Genomic DNA, 19,630 nt, shown 5'->3' with positions numbered 1-19,630 from the left:
AGAGTGGCTAACTTTCTAATGATCTCAACTCTACTGATCCAGAAATATTTCCTTTCCTTTTAATGACATCTAGCCGCCAGACTGGCGACACCAACTTACGCCGGCTTGCGTGTGGCGCCTTCGACAGCAAAGGGTCAAATTGTCCATGAGGATATATATTCCGTATTATCTGTTACTCTTATCTGTTAAATGAATGAATTTTATTATGTAGCACCTCCAGCTAAGGCTCTTCAGGGAGCCCTCGATCCTCACTAACTTAAAAGAGATTTTAGGATAATCGTCCTCTGCCCTTAGAACCTGCAAAATCTGCTGATGCTATTTGAGTAGCAGTGTAAAAATAAAACAGTAGTCCAAGCTTAGTAATGGTGGATGACACGTCTTTCGCATTTGCGTTGGTTGCTGTGATATATGCTGCCTTGGGTGCGACATAACATATGTGGCGTTATGTCAAGGATACTTTCAGTAATCCGTCGTCCAGGCATGATGTCCGCCATAAGGTGTAATGCCACGGCTTTATGATCTACTGGTACTTTTAATAAAATTGTATACGAAACAGTATGAATTTTTTATTAACTCTTATTCTTCCCAATATTGGGTGGGAATAGGCATTGGGATATTTTGTAACGGTGTATTATTTATTATTTACTAAGGGTTAATAATTATGACTAGGTCTTGAATGACTCAGCAGTGGTAGTCATTAAGGTGGTGCATATCAAATTTGTGTTACCAAGTTTGGTCGTATATATTCACTTTGTAGTTGTGCTTGCAATTTACAAATAAAATATTTGTCGTTAAGATAACTACAGTTAAGTATGCAATGTGATAATATCAAAGTCATAATGAAGCTTTCAATTGCAAAATCCTTTCCCACAAATAAATATGTCACGTTTATTTAAAATTAACTGTCAATTCCTCAGGAGATGGTGTCGTGGATGCCGTACGTGTGTATGGTTGCAGTATTGCTGTATGTTTTATTCTATGGGTTCGGTCTAGGACCCATCCCATACTTCATAGCCTCGGGTAAGCTGAATAATTAAAAAAAACTTATTATCTTAAATTAATGAAAAAAATTCTAACCCAAATCCTAATGTTGTTTACAGAAATGTTTGAAGTGGGACCCCGGCCAGCAGGTATGGCCTGGGGTTCGCTGGCCAATTGGGGTGGCAACTTCCTCGTGGGGCTGTGCTTCCCCACCATGCGACGTGCCATTGGACCCTACTCCTTCCTCGTTTTCTCCGCAATTACAGGAGCACTATTCATGTTTGTCAGGTATGTACCTTTTTATTATATTTTAGCTCATTTATTACCACTTATTACTTTGGAATAACTAATATACATTTAAAATAAGGAGAATTATACGTAATTGATTTTAGATATTTTGCAAAATATATGGGATTAAGTTTGGAAAAAATTGTGAATGCTGTATTGTCCACAGCTGGATATAGGTCTTCCTCATAAATTTCCAATAGGACCGAATAGAAGCGGCTTGCATCTAGCGTCTTTAATCTCTTAATATAGCGGTCGCTAATTTTTATAAAAGTTACTTTCATTTGGAGATAAAAATTGGCTTTTATATATAGAACGAAAAGATGTATCACTATAAAAAAATTGCGTATTTATTTTACCATTGTATTACAGAAAATATTTCCCGGAAACACGCGGTAGCACGCCGGCTCAAGTGACGGAGGCATGCTCGCAAGGGTTCCGATCACGTCCAACCCGCAATCCAAATATGAATGGTGTTTGACCGAAGCCCTGCACATACACCGTTCGACTGAGCATTTTCGCTGCGGTTAGCTAGCGAACGCACGACTTATACTGGTATCTTATATTGAATTGGTGAAATATATAAACATTTTTTGGACCTGAAATTCAATTCCATCGTTCCAAATTTAAATTTATATTAATAAAACGGCTTAAGCCATGCCGTCACATTTTTTTAAAAATTCCTTATTTAAATTCGCAATTATCATCGGGTTCTATTACGTTCTATAGCGCAATTTTATTTGTAATTTAAATTCCGAATAGTGAACGAATTTAATCAGTGTCTTGTGTCGGTTATGTGCTAATTTATTTTTAAATCCGAATAACACAAAAAAGATCAATGTGCCATCTCGACAAAGCTATATTTCCAACACATAGTAAACATTCTTGAAGTTTTATTTAAACAGAGTATTTCATGGCTATATTTCCAACATGTTGCAGAAATTAAAGTAATTTAATTTGCATGTACTTGTAATAGTACAATTGAACAATTTATAATAAATTCGAGAAACTTTGCCAATCAAACGCAGAAACATCAAACACACATTCAAAAATTGTTTTAAAGTTTTTTTATTCTTTTTTACACTTTCTAAGAACGCGATATTATAAAATAAATTATTTTAAAAATGAACTATCTATATAATCTATCAAATTAAAAAAACATGGCGAAAAATTGTACAATCCGCTTGGACCAAAAGATTACTTTAAGTGTTAAAAACGTTTTCGTCCTACAAAGAGAGAGATAAGATGTAATTTCTACTTCGGATTAAATCGTAATAAATGAATGCATGTAGTTGTTATTACGTTTATTATTATTATTGTCTTAGTTTACAATTAATTATTTTGTTTTTATTTGTTTGTTTTTTTATCTATACTTTTACTTTTTAAATTAATGTCTACATTTGATCACAAGGCTTTTGTAATATAAATAAGTTTTATTTTATTTAAAAAATACACTGCTATTTGATGTATGAACCAATGGATTGTTGCATAATTTTAATTGTTAATAGAACAAGAAACTCCATCCAACTTGTAGTCTAGTCTATTAACATTGGATATTTTTACAACTTTTATTAATATTTATTTGTAATGAACTATGGAGAGATATAGACAGAATACAATTTCACTAGCCATTTTACATGCATTGTTTTAAATATAGTCGTAATGGTTGGATTTTTATTGTAAAACCAATGTAATGAAATTTTACACATTAATGAAAAATGTTGCTATTATACAATTTAATTTTAAAGAGTTTTATATGAACCATTGCCGTAAAAATTATATGATTTATCATTTTTAACGTTTCTTTCATATTTATGGATTAGTGTTCTAATTGAATCAAAATGAAGTACTTAATGTGTGATAAGTTTTAGCTGTATCATAGTTTTGTAGTTAGTAGTTTGTGTTGGGGCTTTACGCCATCACATCTAAGCTTAAATTAAATGCTAAAGTTAGATATAAGAGATTCAACAACGCACAAATACTAGTTCCAGTTGAATTGTAATATAAACGTAATAAAATAAAAATAATGCCAATTTTCATGTCTTCCACTAAACTTGAAACATGAAAGTAATGTTATAGTAAATTAAATGTTTGTGTTCCAAAATCAAACCACTTACAAAGTTTTACGTTAGTATGTCCATCAATAATTTCCTTAACAGTTGTCGTCCATAAATTATTGGAAATGAAATCATTATCAAGTTTGTTAGCATAATTTTAATTTATAACCGTTATTTTTATTTTATAAATGCTCAATAATGTGTACTTTTGTTTTTGATATTTGTGTTAATTATTAAATAAAAGGTTTATAAATTTTCGTGATTTTTTTCTGTGTTGTAAAAAACAAATAGGTTCTTATCAGTAGATGCATCGTTTAATTTCAAAGAAATAAATCATTATTAAAATTTATTATACTTCATTGACAAATTATATCTTGATTAATATGAAATATCTGGACAAGAGCGAAAAGCTCAAAATGCTAATACAACTATAATCATGTCTAAATTTTATGAGTTAAATTGAAAAACACACTGACAGACAAGACAATTAGTGTTGCACATTCAAATGATATTCCATTCAGAACACATAAAATATTCGTAGAGACCCAATACAACTTTTGATTGAAGTATGAATATGTCGGGAAATGATCAAAAAAGCGACATTATAACTTTCAAGTACGCTTGACACTTTTTGGCTGCATATTTAGTAATTAATATTTCACCACGGATTTCGAGAAGACTGACATTGGTTAGGTTTATACTTAAACACCTTTAGTGCTTGACTATTCATTTAAACAGTGTACAATTTTAATAAATTCGCTTGCCTCCCTGTGTATGGTTACCAATTCTTTATTTTTGGAAAGATATCATTTTTAAGGCTAGTAAGGTATTGGTAATATATACTCATACTACATGAAAACATATGTAAATGTTATCTGTAGCTTGTTTATCAGCTGATTGTTTGACATTAGTCTTACGTCAGACATTGTCATAGTCTGACATAAATTGTTACGAAATAGTGTATTCTCTTTTATTTATCGGCACGTGAATAACTATGTTAAGGGCAAAGGGTATTAATTGTAAGAGATGATTACTTTGACTTGAATTAGCAGTAATCAAGACAAACTTGAACGTATCGGATTTTATGGAGATTTCGAATGAATAAGAGTAAGTATTAGACAAAGTTTTATTTCACTTTGTATTTTGGTTACCATAAAATATGTGATTGTTTAAACGCCTAACTCTCGGGATGACAAAATTTGTAATATTGAAGTTAATAATACTAAGAAATTTATGTAAATAACCTGCGACATTGGTTCAGTTTTTGTGTTGTTAAAACGACGTAATCAGTGTTTAAGTGAAATAAAAGTGTTTTGTGTAAGAATAACCTAAAACAAAGTGAAATAAGTGTGAGTTTGTTTTTAAAAAAAATTGAATTAGTAATGAGATAAATTTTATAGCATTATGGACTTTCTCGTGGGAGGACTTGCGGGCGTTGGTGCTGGCTTTTTTAGTAATCCGTTCGACGTTGTGAAAACGCGAATGCAACTGCAAGGGGAGCTTCAAGCTCGTGGACAACATCAAGTGTACTACAAAAATGTTCCTCATGCGATTTACATGATTGTGAAACATGATGGTGTGACTGCCTTGCAAAAAGGCTTAGTGCCAGCGCTGTGGTTTCAGTTAGTTGTGAATGGGGTTAGGTAAGTTTAATTTTATATTTAAATATTTTATTTTATGTTTTCATATATTTTAAAATCACAATGTCACATTAATAAACATTGTTTTTTTCATACCATTAAATCATAACCAATTATCAGTCATTTTATTAAACCTTCTATGTTCTTGTTACCTTTGGTTTTATAGAAAAATATTACTGTGAAGATTAAACTAGTACTGTAAAATTTAAGAATATATCGCACATTTGAGTAATAAATGATTTTAAAACATGTTACACAATACTTTGCCTTTGATTTTATTTATTTTTTTTAGCAATTATGTGACCATATAAATGAAATCATTAAGCTTTAATCATTTTCATATGATAATTTAATTGGAAGAAGAATATTACATTTTTAAAATATTTTATGATATATAGAAACAGTATTCATTTATTTGGCACAATGTATTCCATGTTTTAATGCAAAAAAATGATGTAAAATCTGTACAATTAACATAATTATTTTTACTAAACTTATTCAGTTTAGGGTGTAGACTGTGATACTGCAGGATATGAACATAGTTAACCCTTTCCACTCCAAGGCTGTTATGTAGCATCGATAAAATTTACTTGAATTATAGTATCTTGCGATTCTAGAATATGTTTCATTCATTTGTGATTCAAACATTTTAGTAACAAAAATCTTTCCTGTTTTAAAATTTTCCACTAAAAGAAGTATTACACCATGTCAAGTATCACTCGACAGTGAAGCTTGTGGAACAAAATCAGTGTCAATTGACACTCGACATTGGAGTGGAAAGGGTTAATATTATATCTATATATATATATTTATATATATATATATATATATATATATATAAAGATATTTTATTTTATTAAGTTAACATTTTTAACTAGTTTCATTATCACCAGAGAATGGTTATTTGGATTCATATTTTCCTGAAATTATATTTTAAGAGATAGATCAAAAATAGAAACTGTTTTTAAAGTACTTCCCTGTCTAATAACAAGTGTAGTTTTTTGTCACAAATGCATCTATATTTTTTAGATACTAAATATCTTATGTTATAATACTACTACTGAAGGAAATATGTTTTCAAATATCTTATTTCTTATTATCACTTAAACTAATATAATTATGTCTCATTAAAAGTTTTTTTTTGATATTATGTATTTCAGGTTAGGAATTTACCAACATGCAGATGATTATGGCTTATTAAGAGATGAGAAGAATAATACGAAATTCATAAATAGTATGTTTTTTGGGTCTTTGGCTGGTATGATTGGGGCATTCTTTGGGAGCCCCCTGCAGCTGGTGAAGACACAGTTGATGTCATATTCTTCTGAAAAGATAGCCGTAGGTACACAGCATGCACACAGGGGCATGTTTTATGCAATAACAAAAATTTACGGGAAGAGTGGTTTGTCTGGACTGTGGCGAGGTGCTCATGGAATGATGATAAGAAACTCCATTGGTTCTGCATCTCAAATAGCTTCCTACTCCATGTAAGAGTTTTTTAAACCTTAATCGTTTTTATTACTATTTATTTAATAAAATGTATGATATAAATTAATATCTTAAAAAATTTCATTCAATAAAATATAGTTTAAATAAATCACCATTGTAAAAGAACACTTACCACTAAAGATTGTATAATCAAATATGTATTTGCTTTAACTTGTTATTATATTTATTTGTAAAAATTTATTAATCCCGAAATTACAGATTTTTAATGAAACAAAAATGCTTGACATTACAATGAATAATTAAAAATTATTAAATGTACATTAAATTTTATTATTAGGCCAAAAAATGTTTTTACACAGAATTCCTTAGATCTTTTGTTACAATAATGATTTCCACAATATTTCAAAACTTCACTTCATTTTATGGTGATAGGTAATGGTGTTTACCATGAGACTGTCACTAATTGGTTTGTGATTGTTGAAGATATTTATATTCATGTATAACAATTCTCATGGTGATTTGACTAATTTCATTTGAAGCATATATTTATTATTTACAAATTTTCACTGTCAAAATATTTTAATGTGAATATTTAATGCTATTTAGTTATATTTGTGAGATGTTATTATAATTCCAGGAGTAAAGAGTGGATGGACGAGAACGATTTGTTCCAACAATCCAAGTATCTGTCTGCCTTTGTAGCAAGCAATATTGGGGCTGTGACAAAGACAGTAACACTAACACCCATGGACGTAATAATGACGCGCCTTTATAATCAAGGTAATAAATAACATTATTTTAGAAATCATAGTGTTTTACAAACTTATCAAGCCGCTATGCCGTCAATCAATGTATATTACACCTTATTCAAAGATCAATTGTTTCAGTAATAATAAATAACTTAATGATTATTAAGTAAGAAAGAGTAAAGAGAAATGTTATAATAAGTTGTAGTAACACGTTTCAGTGCAATCTCGTAATTCATAGTGATCGTAAAAGGGTTTAAAAGTTTTAAAACTTTTTGTTGGCAAAAACTGTTGAATTAATATTCAACATAATTTTAAATCATTATTTAATCAAATATTGAAATTTATAACTATATTAAAGCTTTATTTTTTTAATATTAAAATTCACTTTAGCCAATAGCCTTTTGTCCTAATGTCCATTGGTATATTGTCAGGGGACATGTATTTATACATTAAAAAATTATATTCATAAACAACAAATTTTGCTACTGCTGTTTACGCCGAATAATAATTCTTATCAAGTTAACATAACAATATTTAGTTCTTACAAAACTGACCAATATTAAATATTAATTACATAAGATTGTTGTCATAAGCAGTATTGTTTATCATTGAGTGATCTGAATTAAAAAAATATTTTTATTTCAGTCTTCCTCAACTAAAAATTAGTGTAGGTGTCCTTCATTTCTCTCTGTTTTTCCCTGTTTTGAACAGTGAGAGTTCAGTTGCTGCCCGCTACCTTCATGATATCATTCCTCCATCATAATTGTGGCTTTTTCTGTTGCCTATCTAGTCCCACGGTTTTCACTCTAGCAATCGCTTGTAACAGGACTCTTTTCTTGCAATATGGATGGTCCATTCCTCTTTCAGTGTTGCCACTTGTACGGCCGACATCTCTTAGTTAATTTTGAAGCCGCAAATTAGGCTTTTGGTCTTTTACGGTGATACCCACTAGCTTTCTATGACAATTTTTATTTATGACTTTGGTTGTAAACCTATTTTGTGTTGCTTATGACAGAACAAGAAGAACGGAATAGTCAAATAGCTTTCTAGTGAGGGAAGTCAAATTTTGAGAATGCTGTCCAGCCAAATTATATTGTTCGACCTATCTAATTACACTTGTTTGGTCTTTTTTAAATTTTACTTCCGGGCCTGAAAAAAAAACCTCTGTTAAAATATTGCATATTAACAATTTCATTCCTTATGAGCATATTTACTCTAGCTTAATGATGTTAATACTATATATCTATCATTGTTATCTAATTTTCAAGCTTATGTATTGTTTATAGACTCACAATTGTTTAAATAAATCAGTCTTATCATTGAGTGAATGTTAAAGAAATTATGTGGTATTGTTAGGTACTCAATTTTCTTATTTCACAAATACCACTAACTACCACTGTTTACAAGTATGCTAACAGATTCGAGGATAAAGCACTTTTTTAAGTCTCTCATCTTTTTGGGCCACCTTCGGTGTTATTGGCAACATTTATTCCTTTAGTCAAAATGTTTTATAATATTTGTGGTTAGTGGCGCCATAGTTACTCAAAGTCGTCGCCAACCCCAAACATATCTATGGGGGATATACCATAATCGCCACTGGGCTACCACTGGTAGAGCACTAGGTCACAATTACTCAATGTAACCACGTCAATTTAGTCATCACATATACCTATGTACATAAAAATGTTTCATGTCTTATTATTTTGGAAAAGAAAATATATTAGAAATATAATAGGCTGGACATCATGTAATGTTTATACAAAATTAGTATTGTTTATTAGAATATAACTTAGTATTTTAATAAGTCAATAGTGACATTCTAAAATTTAAAATAATATTGAGTATTGCTTATTGAAGTTAATAAAAATAGATGTCATTGTTTTAAGTATAACACTCAATTTCAAAATAATTAGAGAATAAAATAAAATTAATATATAACAAATATTAATATCTCTATCACTTTACAAAAATGAACTATTTAAAAATAAAAACTTTTATTAAAGCATTATAAGGGATCACCTTAACATTAGAGTAAGTTTCATAGTATTCGGTCCGAGACTTAAAATAACACTTACTTTATACTAAATAACAATTAACTTAGCATTTAATAGATGCTTTTATGAATAAGGATGCGTAAGGGTCGTCATTCCAGCTCATATGCGCACTGCAATGCAAAGATTTCCCTTATGATATCTATGGGGCGATATAGCATAATCGCCATGTTTGGCAAGCCAGTTAGCGATTGCAGTGTGGTATTATGGTATGCTGAGGTCGCTGACACCAACCCTGTGGAAACTTCTTAGTGGGCAGTGGCGATCTCATATATTTAATGCAAGAAGTGTAAATAATATGACATTGTCTTTTGGGAACATGTAAATGTTCAAAAGAATGTATAGTGCTTGATGATTTCGCGTGCGAAGTCATTCTAATTTTAGAATATGTATTGCCGAAGCGAATACAACAAGAACTAATAAACCAGTGAAACATTTAGTTAGTGCTATATTTGAGTGATCAATATGAATTGCCAATAAAAATAAAATGTTTTCTTTTTTAATTACAGCTGTGGATGTCAATGGTCGCGGTTTGCTTTACTCAGGAATAGTGGACTGTGCACATAAAATCACCAAAACTGAAGGACTCTTGGCTTTCTATAAGGGCATAGGTCCTTCCTATCTAAGACAAGCACCGCACACCGTCTTACTTTTGGTATTCTGGGATATGTTAAAGGACCTTGAAAAAACATTGGGATTCAGGAAGTTAGATGTGAATTAAATTGTGTGAAACATACTTAATTTGCTACATTTGAATCTCTTGGGAATCACAAGAAGCAATAATTACATAGAAATATAATTATATGTTTATGTGATTAATTAAAATATCATGCATTAGCGTATAGGTGTAGGCCATAGATAATATAGTAAGTTTCAAATTTACTAAATTATCTATGGCCTTCCATAGATCCGTGATAAAATTAACTCAATTTATTTCATAGTATTTTATTAAAAGCAACTATTGTCAATATTTTACACTTAAAATTGATTATTTAAATATTATTATTTATGTGTAAAACATCCAAAGATAATTCTCGAAGTTTTACAAAGTTGATATATATGTTTTAGTACTTTGATTAAAAATGATATTTAGTATATACTCCCCATTCTTTTTTACACAATTTTTTCGGTTTTAGCACAATCACAAAAAAAAACAAAAATCACAAAAAAAAAACAATTTTTTTTGTGATTTTTTACAAATTTAAGACATAAATACCACTTTTTGCATGTTTTTTTTTTGTGATAAATATATAGTTTTTCAATCTTACACTAATTTTTGTATGGAAATAAAAAAAGTTGGGGGTATATGTATAAACATATATATTAACATAACAAAATATGTACCTGATACAGTAATTCTCCCAGTTATGCTACAGTATTATTGCAAGTGCAAAATGTTATTTCTTATCTTTTATTTTTTTTAACAAGTTGTTATTAGCATCGATAAGAGATATATTCAATGAGGCCAAATATGTAAATACAGTCGTACCTCGACATACGAGTTTAATTCGTTCCGCAACCTTGCTCGTATCTTGAATTACTCGTATCTCGAAGCGAATTTCCCCATACAAAACAATTGAACTACCATTAATCCGTTCCAACCTCCAAAATGACACCCCAGTTATTTTTTGTTACGTGCTTTCGAATAATAAAAACGTTTTTATAAATATAAAATATTTATTGCACAAAAACAAAAGAGAACGTAAAGAAATCAATTAGATATCCTCACTGGTCTTTGCCTTTTTCGCTACATTTTTCTCGCTTTCACCTGTAGGCCGTTTAGAAAAAAACATGTCCAAGGAGGTTTGTTTCTTCTTCCCTCTCAGAATGTTCCGAAAATGAGTTAGGCAAGTGTCATTAAAAAGGTCAGATGCACGACCTGTTGCAACTTTTTCTGGGTGTTTTTTTTCCACGAACTGTGAAACTCTCTCCCACATTCTTAAGATCTCCTTTATCTCACTTGTAGAAATAACCTCCTCCTCTGACTCCTCAAAACCAATTTCTTGCATAACCTCAGTATGCTGCTGTGACTGTAACTCTTGTATCTCCTTAGTCGTCAGTTCTTGGGTGTGCTCCTCGATGAGCTAGTTCACGTCTCTCTCTTCCACCTCTAGACCCATGGATTTCTCCAGAGATACAATCTCCTCCTCTACTGAAACACCGGGTTCCAATTCTTCATAACACAACTTCACAACTTATCACAGCGGAAGCACGCTGCTAACAGATCGTGATGGCGCGACTGCGTGTTACTACCGAACCGAACTCGTATCTCGAATTTCGCTCGTAACTCAAAGCAAAAAATCACTTGCTCATCGGCTCGTATCTCGAAAAACTCGTATGTTGGGGCACTCGTATGTCGAGGTACCACTGTATTACATAATTATTACGTCTTATGTATGTTGTATTTTTAAGTGCGCTATTATTGTTGTTGTTATATGCTAAGTATTATATATTGCTATATGTTCTTGCAAAATTAGTCATGTATTTATTACAGATTTCGTCTGGACTGTGTCGAAGCACTTTATATTGGAAATAACAATAACTTAACCTATGGATATATACTTTGGATTACAGTTACGATAGTAAATAACTATCATTTACTCAAATATTTTAATTAATTAGTTGCATCATTTAGTGACCAAAAAGTAATTTATTTTTATAAAATTTGTCAAAATACCATACCGGTCCTGTGCCATGTTTGACGTCAGTTGATATAATGTCAAAGTACCAGTAAAGATTAATAAAAACATTGCTTCGTTCAAAAACCTAATATTTAATTGTTAGTATAAATATTTGTTCGTTTTTATCAAAACCGAGAATTATTTTTAGTTTTTGGAATACAAAATGCGTAGCCATAACCTATTTATACTTGTTTTCCAAAGAGATAAAGTGATACGTGCTATTAATTTAGTAAAATTGATTTTAATTAGGAAATTGCTGTGAGAGTCATAAACAAATATAAGTTTAAGTATATAGGAATATAAATAATAACAAATACCTATTAGTGTTTCAAAATGTTTGACAGAGACATGCCTTGCCTATAAATATTTGAAAATATATTTAAAAATAGTTACTAATTTTAAAGGAATTTGTTGTTTATTTTTTTTTAATAATTTGTGTTTAATGAAATTTAAACTAGGCACATAATATTTTAATGAATTTATTTATTTTTATAACAAAATTTGTTTGTTGTATGTTGTGTAAAAAAACATGATATTAAATTGTTTTACTTAAAAAAAATATGTTTTTTTTTTAAATTCTTTATCGGGATGTCGATATTTTATGAGTTTTATTTTAAACCAATGGTAATAAAGCCTATTATTTATTTATATATTATCACGTATTTTATATGCCGCGTGTCACTGTGTGCAAGTCATATCCCGCGGTGTGTGTTTGTTCTAAAATATCTCGTGTGCGTTCCATATATCTCGGGGCGGCTAGCGCTCATCCTCACACTGATAATAAATAAAAACCTATTTTTTTATATTGCCAAGGTACAATCAAATCTGTTCTTAAACGCATCTGTATTTTGAGTTGACATTACTTCAGGTAACTTGTTTATGCTTCGACCACTTTATTACTAAGAATATTATTAAGGGTTGTTCCAAGAACTTATCCTTGTAGTGATAATAATTGTTGTAGTGCTTTGAAAACCGTTGTACTACGCTTTAGGAAAGCGCGGCTAGGTGAGCCGTGGAAAAAGGAATTCGGGTATGCGCAACGTTGACAAAACGAAACGTCTAATTCCACCGGTCACGCAGCGGGCATACCTAAGGCGCGGTATAGCGGTTTCGGTAACACTATAGTTAATATTAAATCGGATAAAATGCCTTATAATATTGATTGAATTTAAAAAATTCTTAATAAAAGTGATTAAAAAGTACTTTTAAATGTATACATTTAAAAAAAATGTTTTTTTTCGTTTAACTCTGAAATATCTCAATGAAGTGGCTCAAAAAAAATTTCTCCGTTCTTACAGGCCTTAAAACAAGGAAGCAAAAATGACAATACCTGGGAAAAGAAAAAAAAATGGCATCGGACGTGACGTCACGGATATGGCGATTGGCGGGATGTCTGCAATGTTCGCGACGTTGTTCACGAATCCCATTGAAGTTGTGAAAACACGCCTCCAGCTTCAAGGCGAACTTGCAGCTCGCGGAAAGCATGACGTGTTTTACAAAAACGTGCCACATGGTTTATTTGTGATCGCAAGAAGCGAGGGGTTGAGGGCGCTGCAGAACGGATTACCCGCTATGCTAGGATTTCAATTTTGTTTGAACACGTTTAGGTACGAGTATTAAAAGTCAGTATTTTATTTTTAATGTCATTGTTATTATCATTTTTGCCATAGGATGTCGACTGTTGTACATAGGCTTCTCCTATAGATTAGGAATAAAACCGGCTAGAAGTCTACATTCAGCTTTTTCCGACGCCCTTAACGAGGTTTTCTCTTTACCTTGTGGATGGAACTCCTTTGCTGTGCTTGCCAATCCTCGGTGTCTACTTAAGAACCTCAAGGCCCCAGGAGCTTTTTTTTCATCAATTAACTAAATTTTTAGTCTTTTCAAAAATGTAAATTACGGACATTAGGCCGATAGACATAAAGTAATCAGTGTAGTAACAGTTCGAGGTTCTATAAATATTTTTTTATTTTCCTTACATTAACGGATATAGCAATGTGTATATGTGTGTAGTAAAAGGCGTAGATACAAACTCATTTTTGTATTTTACGGGAAGCGTGTTTTTTTGTGGGAGCGACGAGTGGTTTTAACGAACTTCTATCGGTTAAAATCCCCCACGAAGTTTCCGTATCGCTATTTAGTAGACCCCACCCAGTCCAGTTTACTTCTCGGCCTTCAATCTGACTCGGGCATAGGAGAAGGGGACCAAGTACTGACAGTATTAGTTTCTCTCAGTCTCCTATGTTTTTTTTAGCTCCACTGCCAACCCTAAGACAGCTGTAGACCGCTGCCTTATTCGAGGTGCGGAAGCAAAGACAGAAGCTCTTGTCTCTGCTCCGCTGCTGTCTTGCTCGACTCTAAAGTTGGCTAGTCGAGCTCACGCAATGCAGGCACCTTGGGTCAATCATGTAGGTTTCTCTTGCTTCATTGTGGGCGACCGTGCCACAGTTACGAGGGCAAAAGAGACCTGCCCTTTACTAATATTCTTCTTGAAAAGGTTACTAAATTCGTTTATAATCCGTTGCTATGATGTCGCTCGGTGATGTCTGTTGGACAACTTTTTTATTTTTACGTGTCGTCCTTGGGAAAGACGTGTTGGGTACAAGAGAGTGTGTAAACTGATTAGATTTTATATAGTTAATTTAAATGTAATACCTAAAGCTGTATATACGTTTCTATATTAATAATAAAAATGTGCTTATTCAGATTAGGTGTGTATCGTATTTCGGAACGTCGACGCCTTATTATCGGTCCGGATGGGCGCTTGTCTGCATGGCGAGCGGCGATAGCTGCGGGCATCGGAGGAGCCTTCGGATCAATCGCAGGCACTCCTTTCTTCCTGGTCAAGACCCGTCTGCAGGCTAAAGCCTCTAAAGAGATAGCAGTCGGACACCAACACACACACAGTGGCATGCTAAACGCCCTCGCTGATATTTATAAACGGGAAGGTGTCAAAGGTGTGTGTAAATGCAAATTATATAGGGTGATTGATGTAAAAGATTTAAAAGGATGACTGTATAGGCCATTTTTTGTCAATTTAAATAATTTGAAAAAGAGTTTACAAAATTCGAATTACGATATATATTAATTAATTGTTATTTACTAGCAGTTCCGGTAGACATTTTACTGCCAGAAGTCATAAGCCTGTCGCATTTAAGTAGAGTTTCAGAGTGATCACTTTATACAGTTTATTTATAAGTTGTACAATTTTTTTCCTGACAAAAGAACTATAGATTTACTTCTTTAAAGCTTTTACCCTTATAACCAATCAACCCGTATACGGCTACAGTACCTGGCTATAAAAATTGCACATCGACCTTCGGAAAGAGACAATCGACTAATTTCGCTAATTAAAATACACCAATTTTTTTTATAAGTGGTAGCTTTAGGTTGGGGTATAATAAAAAAAACATGTCCACATTGTTTTTACGTATTTAATTATTTAGGAAAATTACAACTGTACATAATAAACACTATTATACCTATTGTTAAAATGAGACATTGTAGTAAAAATAAACATAATAATAATTCTAAAAGCTCTCAAAAAGGTCAATATTTCTGTCACTACAGATTTTACAGTATTTTTATTTTGCAGTATATTTTACAAAGAATAAAAATAATTATCAAAAGAAGCAAATGATACTTCTTTTAACAACTAATAGATACCGGACTGTTTGTATTTCGTGCGACAGAGATAACGCTCTACGAAGCCGAAATTACCCGGTTGTCTCTTTCCATAGGTCGATGTGCAATATTTAACGCCGGGTACTGTAAATTATTATACTTTGGTACTAAAATAGTGACAACATACATGTAAATAAATCTTTAATTGTTCCTTTGCCATTCATTATAAAAATGACTTTTGTTTCGTATCTTTATCTATGACAGTACAGTTTGAAATATTAAGTTCATCGAATTTTATTAATGTTTTGATTTATTTAGGACTGTTTAGAGGAGTCTACCCACAAATCTCGCGCGGCGCAATCGGCAGTAGTTCTCAGATGGTGACCTTCACTTATGCCAAGCAATGGCTGCGAGACAAAGGTATTTGCAAGGACTCGCCGCTGTTGCTCTCGTTTATTGGCGCGAAGATTGGAGGCATCGTCATGACTTTCTGTCTTAACCCCTTCGACGTGATGGCGACCAGGCTTTCAAACCAACGTAAGACAATCTCTAATATATTATTCAAAAAATTATAATTCAGGTTTATCTACTCTTACATCACTGCTGATAACAGTCCGTTTACGTCAAAAATCTGTAAATCATCATTTTCCGTCGGCCTGTACCGAGTTTCTTGCGACGTTTTATTTTCCGGTGTTCTATTAATGACCTAAATGGCACGTAAAACTCGTCCCTTACGGTCCTAGTTCACCTTCCATAACTAAGATACAACTACACACTCTTAGCGTCAAAAATCAGTAAATCATCATTGTCCGTCGGCCTGTACCGAGTTTCTTGCGACGTTTTATTTTCCGGTGTTCTATTAATGACCTAAATGGCACGTAAAACTCGTCCCTTACGGTCCTAGTTCACCTTCCATAACTAAGATACAACTACACACTCTTAGCGTCAAAAATCAGTAAATCATCATTGTCCGTCGGCCTGTACCGAGTTTCTTGCGACGTTTTATTTTCCGGTGTTCTATTAATGACCTAAATGGCACGTAAAACTCGTCCCTTACGGTCCTAGTTCACCTTCCATAACTAAGATACAACTACACACTCTTAGCGTCAAAAATCAGTAAATCATCATTGTCCGTCGGCCTGTACCGAGTTTCTTGCGACGTTTTATTTTCCGGTGTTCTATTAATGACCTAAATGGCACGTAAAACTCGTCCCTTACGGTCCTAGTTCACCTTCCATAACTAAGATACAACTACACACTCTTAGCGTCAAAAATCAGTAAATCATCATTGTCCGTCGGCCTGTACCGAGTTTCTTGCGACGTTTTATTTTCCGGTGTTCTATTAATGACCTAAATGGCACGTAAAACTCGTCCCTTACGGTCCTAGTTCACCTTCCATAACTAAGATACAACTACACACTCTTAGCGTCAAAAATCAGTAAATCATCATTGTCCGTCGGCCTGTACCGAGTTTCTTGCGACGTTTTATTTTCCGGTGTTCTATTAATGACCTAAATGGCACGTAAAACTCGTCCCTTACGGTCCTAGTTCACCTTCCATAACTAAGATACAACTACACACTCTTAGCGTCAAAAATCAGTAAATCATCATTGTCCGTCGGCTTGTACCGAGTTTCTTGCGACGTTTTATTTTCCGGTGTTCTATTAATGACCTAAATGGCACGTAAAACTCGTCCCTTACGGTCCTAGTTCACCTTCCATAACTAAGATACAACTACACACTCTTAGCGTCAAAAATCAGTAAATCATCATTGTCCGTCGGCCTGTACCGAGTTTCTTGCGACGTTTTATTTTCCGGTGTTCTATTAATGACCTAAATGGCACGTAAAACTCGTCCCTTACGGTCCTAGTTCACCTTCCATAACTAAGATACAACTACACACTCTTAGCGTCAAAAATCAGTAAATCATCATTGTCCGTCGGCTTGTACCGAGTTTCTTGCGACGTTTTATTTTCCGGTGTTCTATTAATGACTTAAATGGCACTTAAAACTTGTCTCTTACGGTCCTAGTTCACCGTCCATAACTAAGATACCACTACAGACTCTTAGCCTGAAGAATGCAGTAAATCATCATTGTCCGTCGGCCTGTACCGAGTTTCTTGCGACGTTTTATTTTCCGGTATTCTATTAATGACCTAAATGGCACGTAAAACTTGTCCCTTACGGTCCTACTTCCCCGTCCATAACTAAGATACCACTACAGACTCTTAGGTGACCCTAAGGTTCTAGACAGAATGCAGTAAATCATCATCGTCGGCTTTTACTGAATTTCTTACAATTTATCTGCTGGTCTTACGTTAATGATCTACATTGCACGGAACATAATTCGCCTCTTTCGGTCTTAATTCACCATCTATAACCACTAGCATACCACTAGAGACCGTTCGCGTTAGGAATGCATAAAGTTGTAATTGTCCGTCGGCCTTGCCATGTCCCGTAACTTATCAAATAGTTTCTAATTAGAGTCAAGTTGACAGTGACCATATAAAGACATAATTTAGTAGTCTGCGGACAATAAACAAATCAATGCCTTCTTAACGCAAACAATAATCGACTTATAATGATTAAGGAATGGTGTAAAATCAGGCAGTTTTAATATTTTTTTTTCTTTTAAAATACTTACATTTTGTAAAGAAAACGTTTGGAGCGAATGATAAATAAGTAATTTTTCTTAAATTATTACTTATATTATTCTAGATAATTAATTTTTCTATTCATTCCTATGTCACCAGTCATTACTAATGGTCCCACTACACACACTACTATAAACAAAATCTTTAAAAAAGTAAACATACCACAGATAATAAAAGGATATAACTACTGTGAAGTAATTGACAATTAATAGGCTATAACGCGGGTTTTTTAATCATATACCTATTTTAATGGCCATGTATTTTAGGGCCTGTCGTACTCCCCGATCTTAGGTGGACAGGGACATTTTTTACTTTTTTCATATAACTTTTATTTCTACACTCTTTTATCCATTTCAATGTCTTCTGTTCATTCTTCTATAATCTATTACACTTTCTTGCATTATTTTCCAAACCTAGTTTCCTTTCATAAATCGTCTTGGTTCCGTAGCCTTATCACTCCAGAATACTACGGGATACAAATTAAGTTTTTTTCACATCCCTAGTATGGACACCTGTGATCCTCTTAAATATTGAGTTCCATTATAGGCATCTCATGTTTCAGCGGTCGACAGCAACCACAAGGGAAAGTTATATCACGGAATGACCGATTGCTTCCTGAAGATGATGAAGAGTGAAGGTGCACGTGCGTTCTACAAAGGCGTGGGAGCGAACTACATGAGATTGGGTCCGCATACAATCCTTCTCTTGGTCTGTTGGGACCAGCTTAAGATGTTAGAGGAATATTTTAGAAGTTGATGGATTTTTTTAAACCATTCAAGAACTTACTAGTGTGTAAACACATTAATGTTAAGACAGTGTTGAATTATAGTGATACCGAAACCGCAGTACCGTGCCTTAGGAATGTACACGTCAAATCTTGGAGAGTATCGGTTGCTCCATTTCGTCAGTTCGCCGTCAACGCGCGCGACGGAAGAGTTCTTGTTTTTTTTTCTTCGGGCCCCACCCCGCCGCGCTGTCCTAAGGCGCGGTATAGCAGTTCCGGTAGCACTATAGCACAAATTTGTACCAAACAGAACCTCAGTAAAAATAACTTAGGCCCAAATATACTATTATTATTTATTTAAATAATGCTTACATAACAAACAGTACTTACGAGCATAGCCCTCTCCAAAGCTCGTCGATTGACCGTGAGGTTGCCGGTGAGGCCGGAAATAAAAATTGAATAATTTTAATAAAACCTTTAATCGGGAGGGGATTCGAACTCATAACCGCTATTTGTACCGCGTGTACCGACCCGTTATACACTGCCGTATATAATAATAATAATGTTTTAAATGTTAAACTATACCTGTTGTATTATTTATATCTGTTAATATTATAAATGATTTATTACTTAATTAATAAATACACTTTTTATTTAAAGTTGTTTTATTTGTACGCAAATTAACTATACCAGGAGTTAAAGGAGAAATTATTTTATACATGGTGCTCCTCCGAT

At 33.0% G+C, this 19,630-nt stretch overlaps 2 protein-coding genes across 4 annotated transcripts in view; both read left to right on the top strand.

The window, feature by feature from the left end:
• LOC137930197 (solute carrier family 2, facilitated glucose transporter member 1-like) overlaps nucleotides 1-3,488 on the top strand; it is a 33,977-nt gene extending 30,489 nt beyond the window's left edge. For both annotated transcript variants that reach the window (XM_068773365.1, XM_068773366.1), the window contains exons 9-11: nucleotides 918-1,020; nucleotides 1,101-1,269; nucleotides 1,639-3,488. In XM_068773365.1, coding sequence (XP_068629466.1) covers nucleotides 918-1,020; nucleotides 1,101-1,269; nucleotides 1,639-1,747 — 381 coding nt within the window. In that variant the 3' untranslated portion in view covers nucleotides 1,748-3,488. The remainder of the gene's footprint in view (nucleotides 1-917; nucleotides 1,021-1,100; nucleotides 1,270-1,638) is intronic.
• A 768-nt stretch (nucleotides 3,489-4,256) lies between these two features.
• LOC137930343 (solute carrier family 25 member 35-like) lies at nucleotides 4,257-19,034 on the top strand. 2 transcript variants are annotated; one of them, XM_068773579.1, is made up of 5 exons: nucleotides 4,257-4,430; nucleotides 13,192-13,500; nucleotides 14,600-14,850; nucleotides 15,836-16,054; nucleotides 18,734-19,034. In XM_068773579.1, the coding sequence occupies exons 2-5, from the start codon at nucleotides 13,214-13,216 to the stop codon at nucleotides 18,925-18,927; spliced, it is 951 nt and encodes a 316-aa protein (XP_068629680.1). In that variant the 5' UTR covers nucleotides 4,257-4,430; nucleotides 13,192-13,213; the 3' UTR covers nucleotides 18,928-19,034. The 2 variants fall into 2 exon arrangements, with proteins under 2 accessions (XP_068629680.1, XP_068629681.1); XM_068773580.1 differs by lacking the exons at nucleotides 13,192-13,500; nucleotides 14,600-14,850; nucleotides 15,836-16,054; nucleotides 18,734-19,034 and adding exons at nucleotides 4,724-4,966; nucleotides 6,124-6,450; nucleotides 7,050-7,192; nucleotides 9,722-9,967.
• The last annotated feature ends 596 nt before the right edge of the window (nucleotides 19,035-19,630 follow it).

The sequence above is a fragment of the Battus philenor genome, unplaced genomic scaffold (assembly GCF_028537555.1).
Source record: "Battus philenor isolate CCGP_79_NKW_IND1 unplaced genomic scaffold, ilBatPhil1.0.hap1 SCAF_6, whole genome shotgun sequence".
NCBI lineage: Eukaryota > Metazoa > Arthropoda > Insecta > Lepidoptera > Papilionidae > Battus > Battus philenor.
This window is presented reverse-complemented; position numbering and strand designations above follow the sequence as displayed.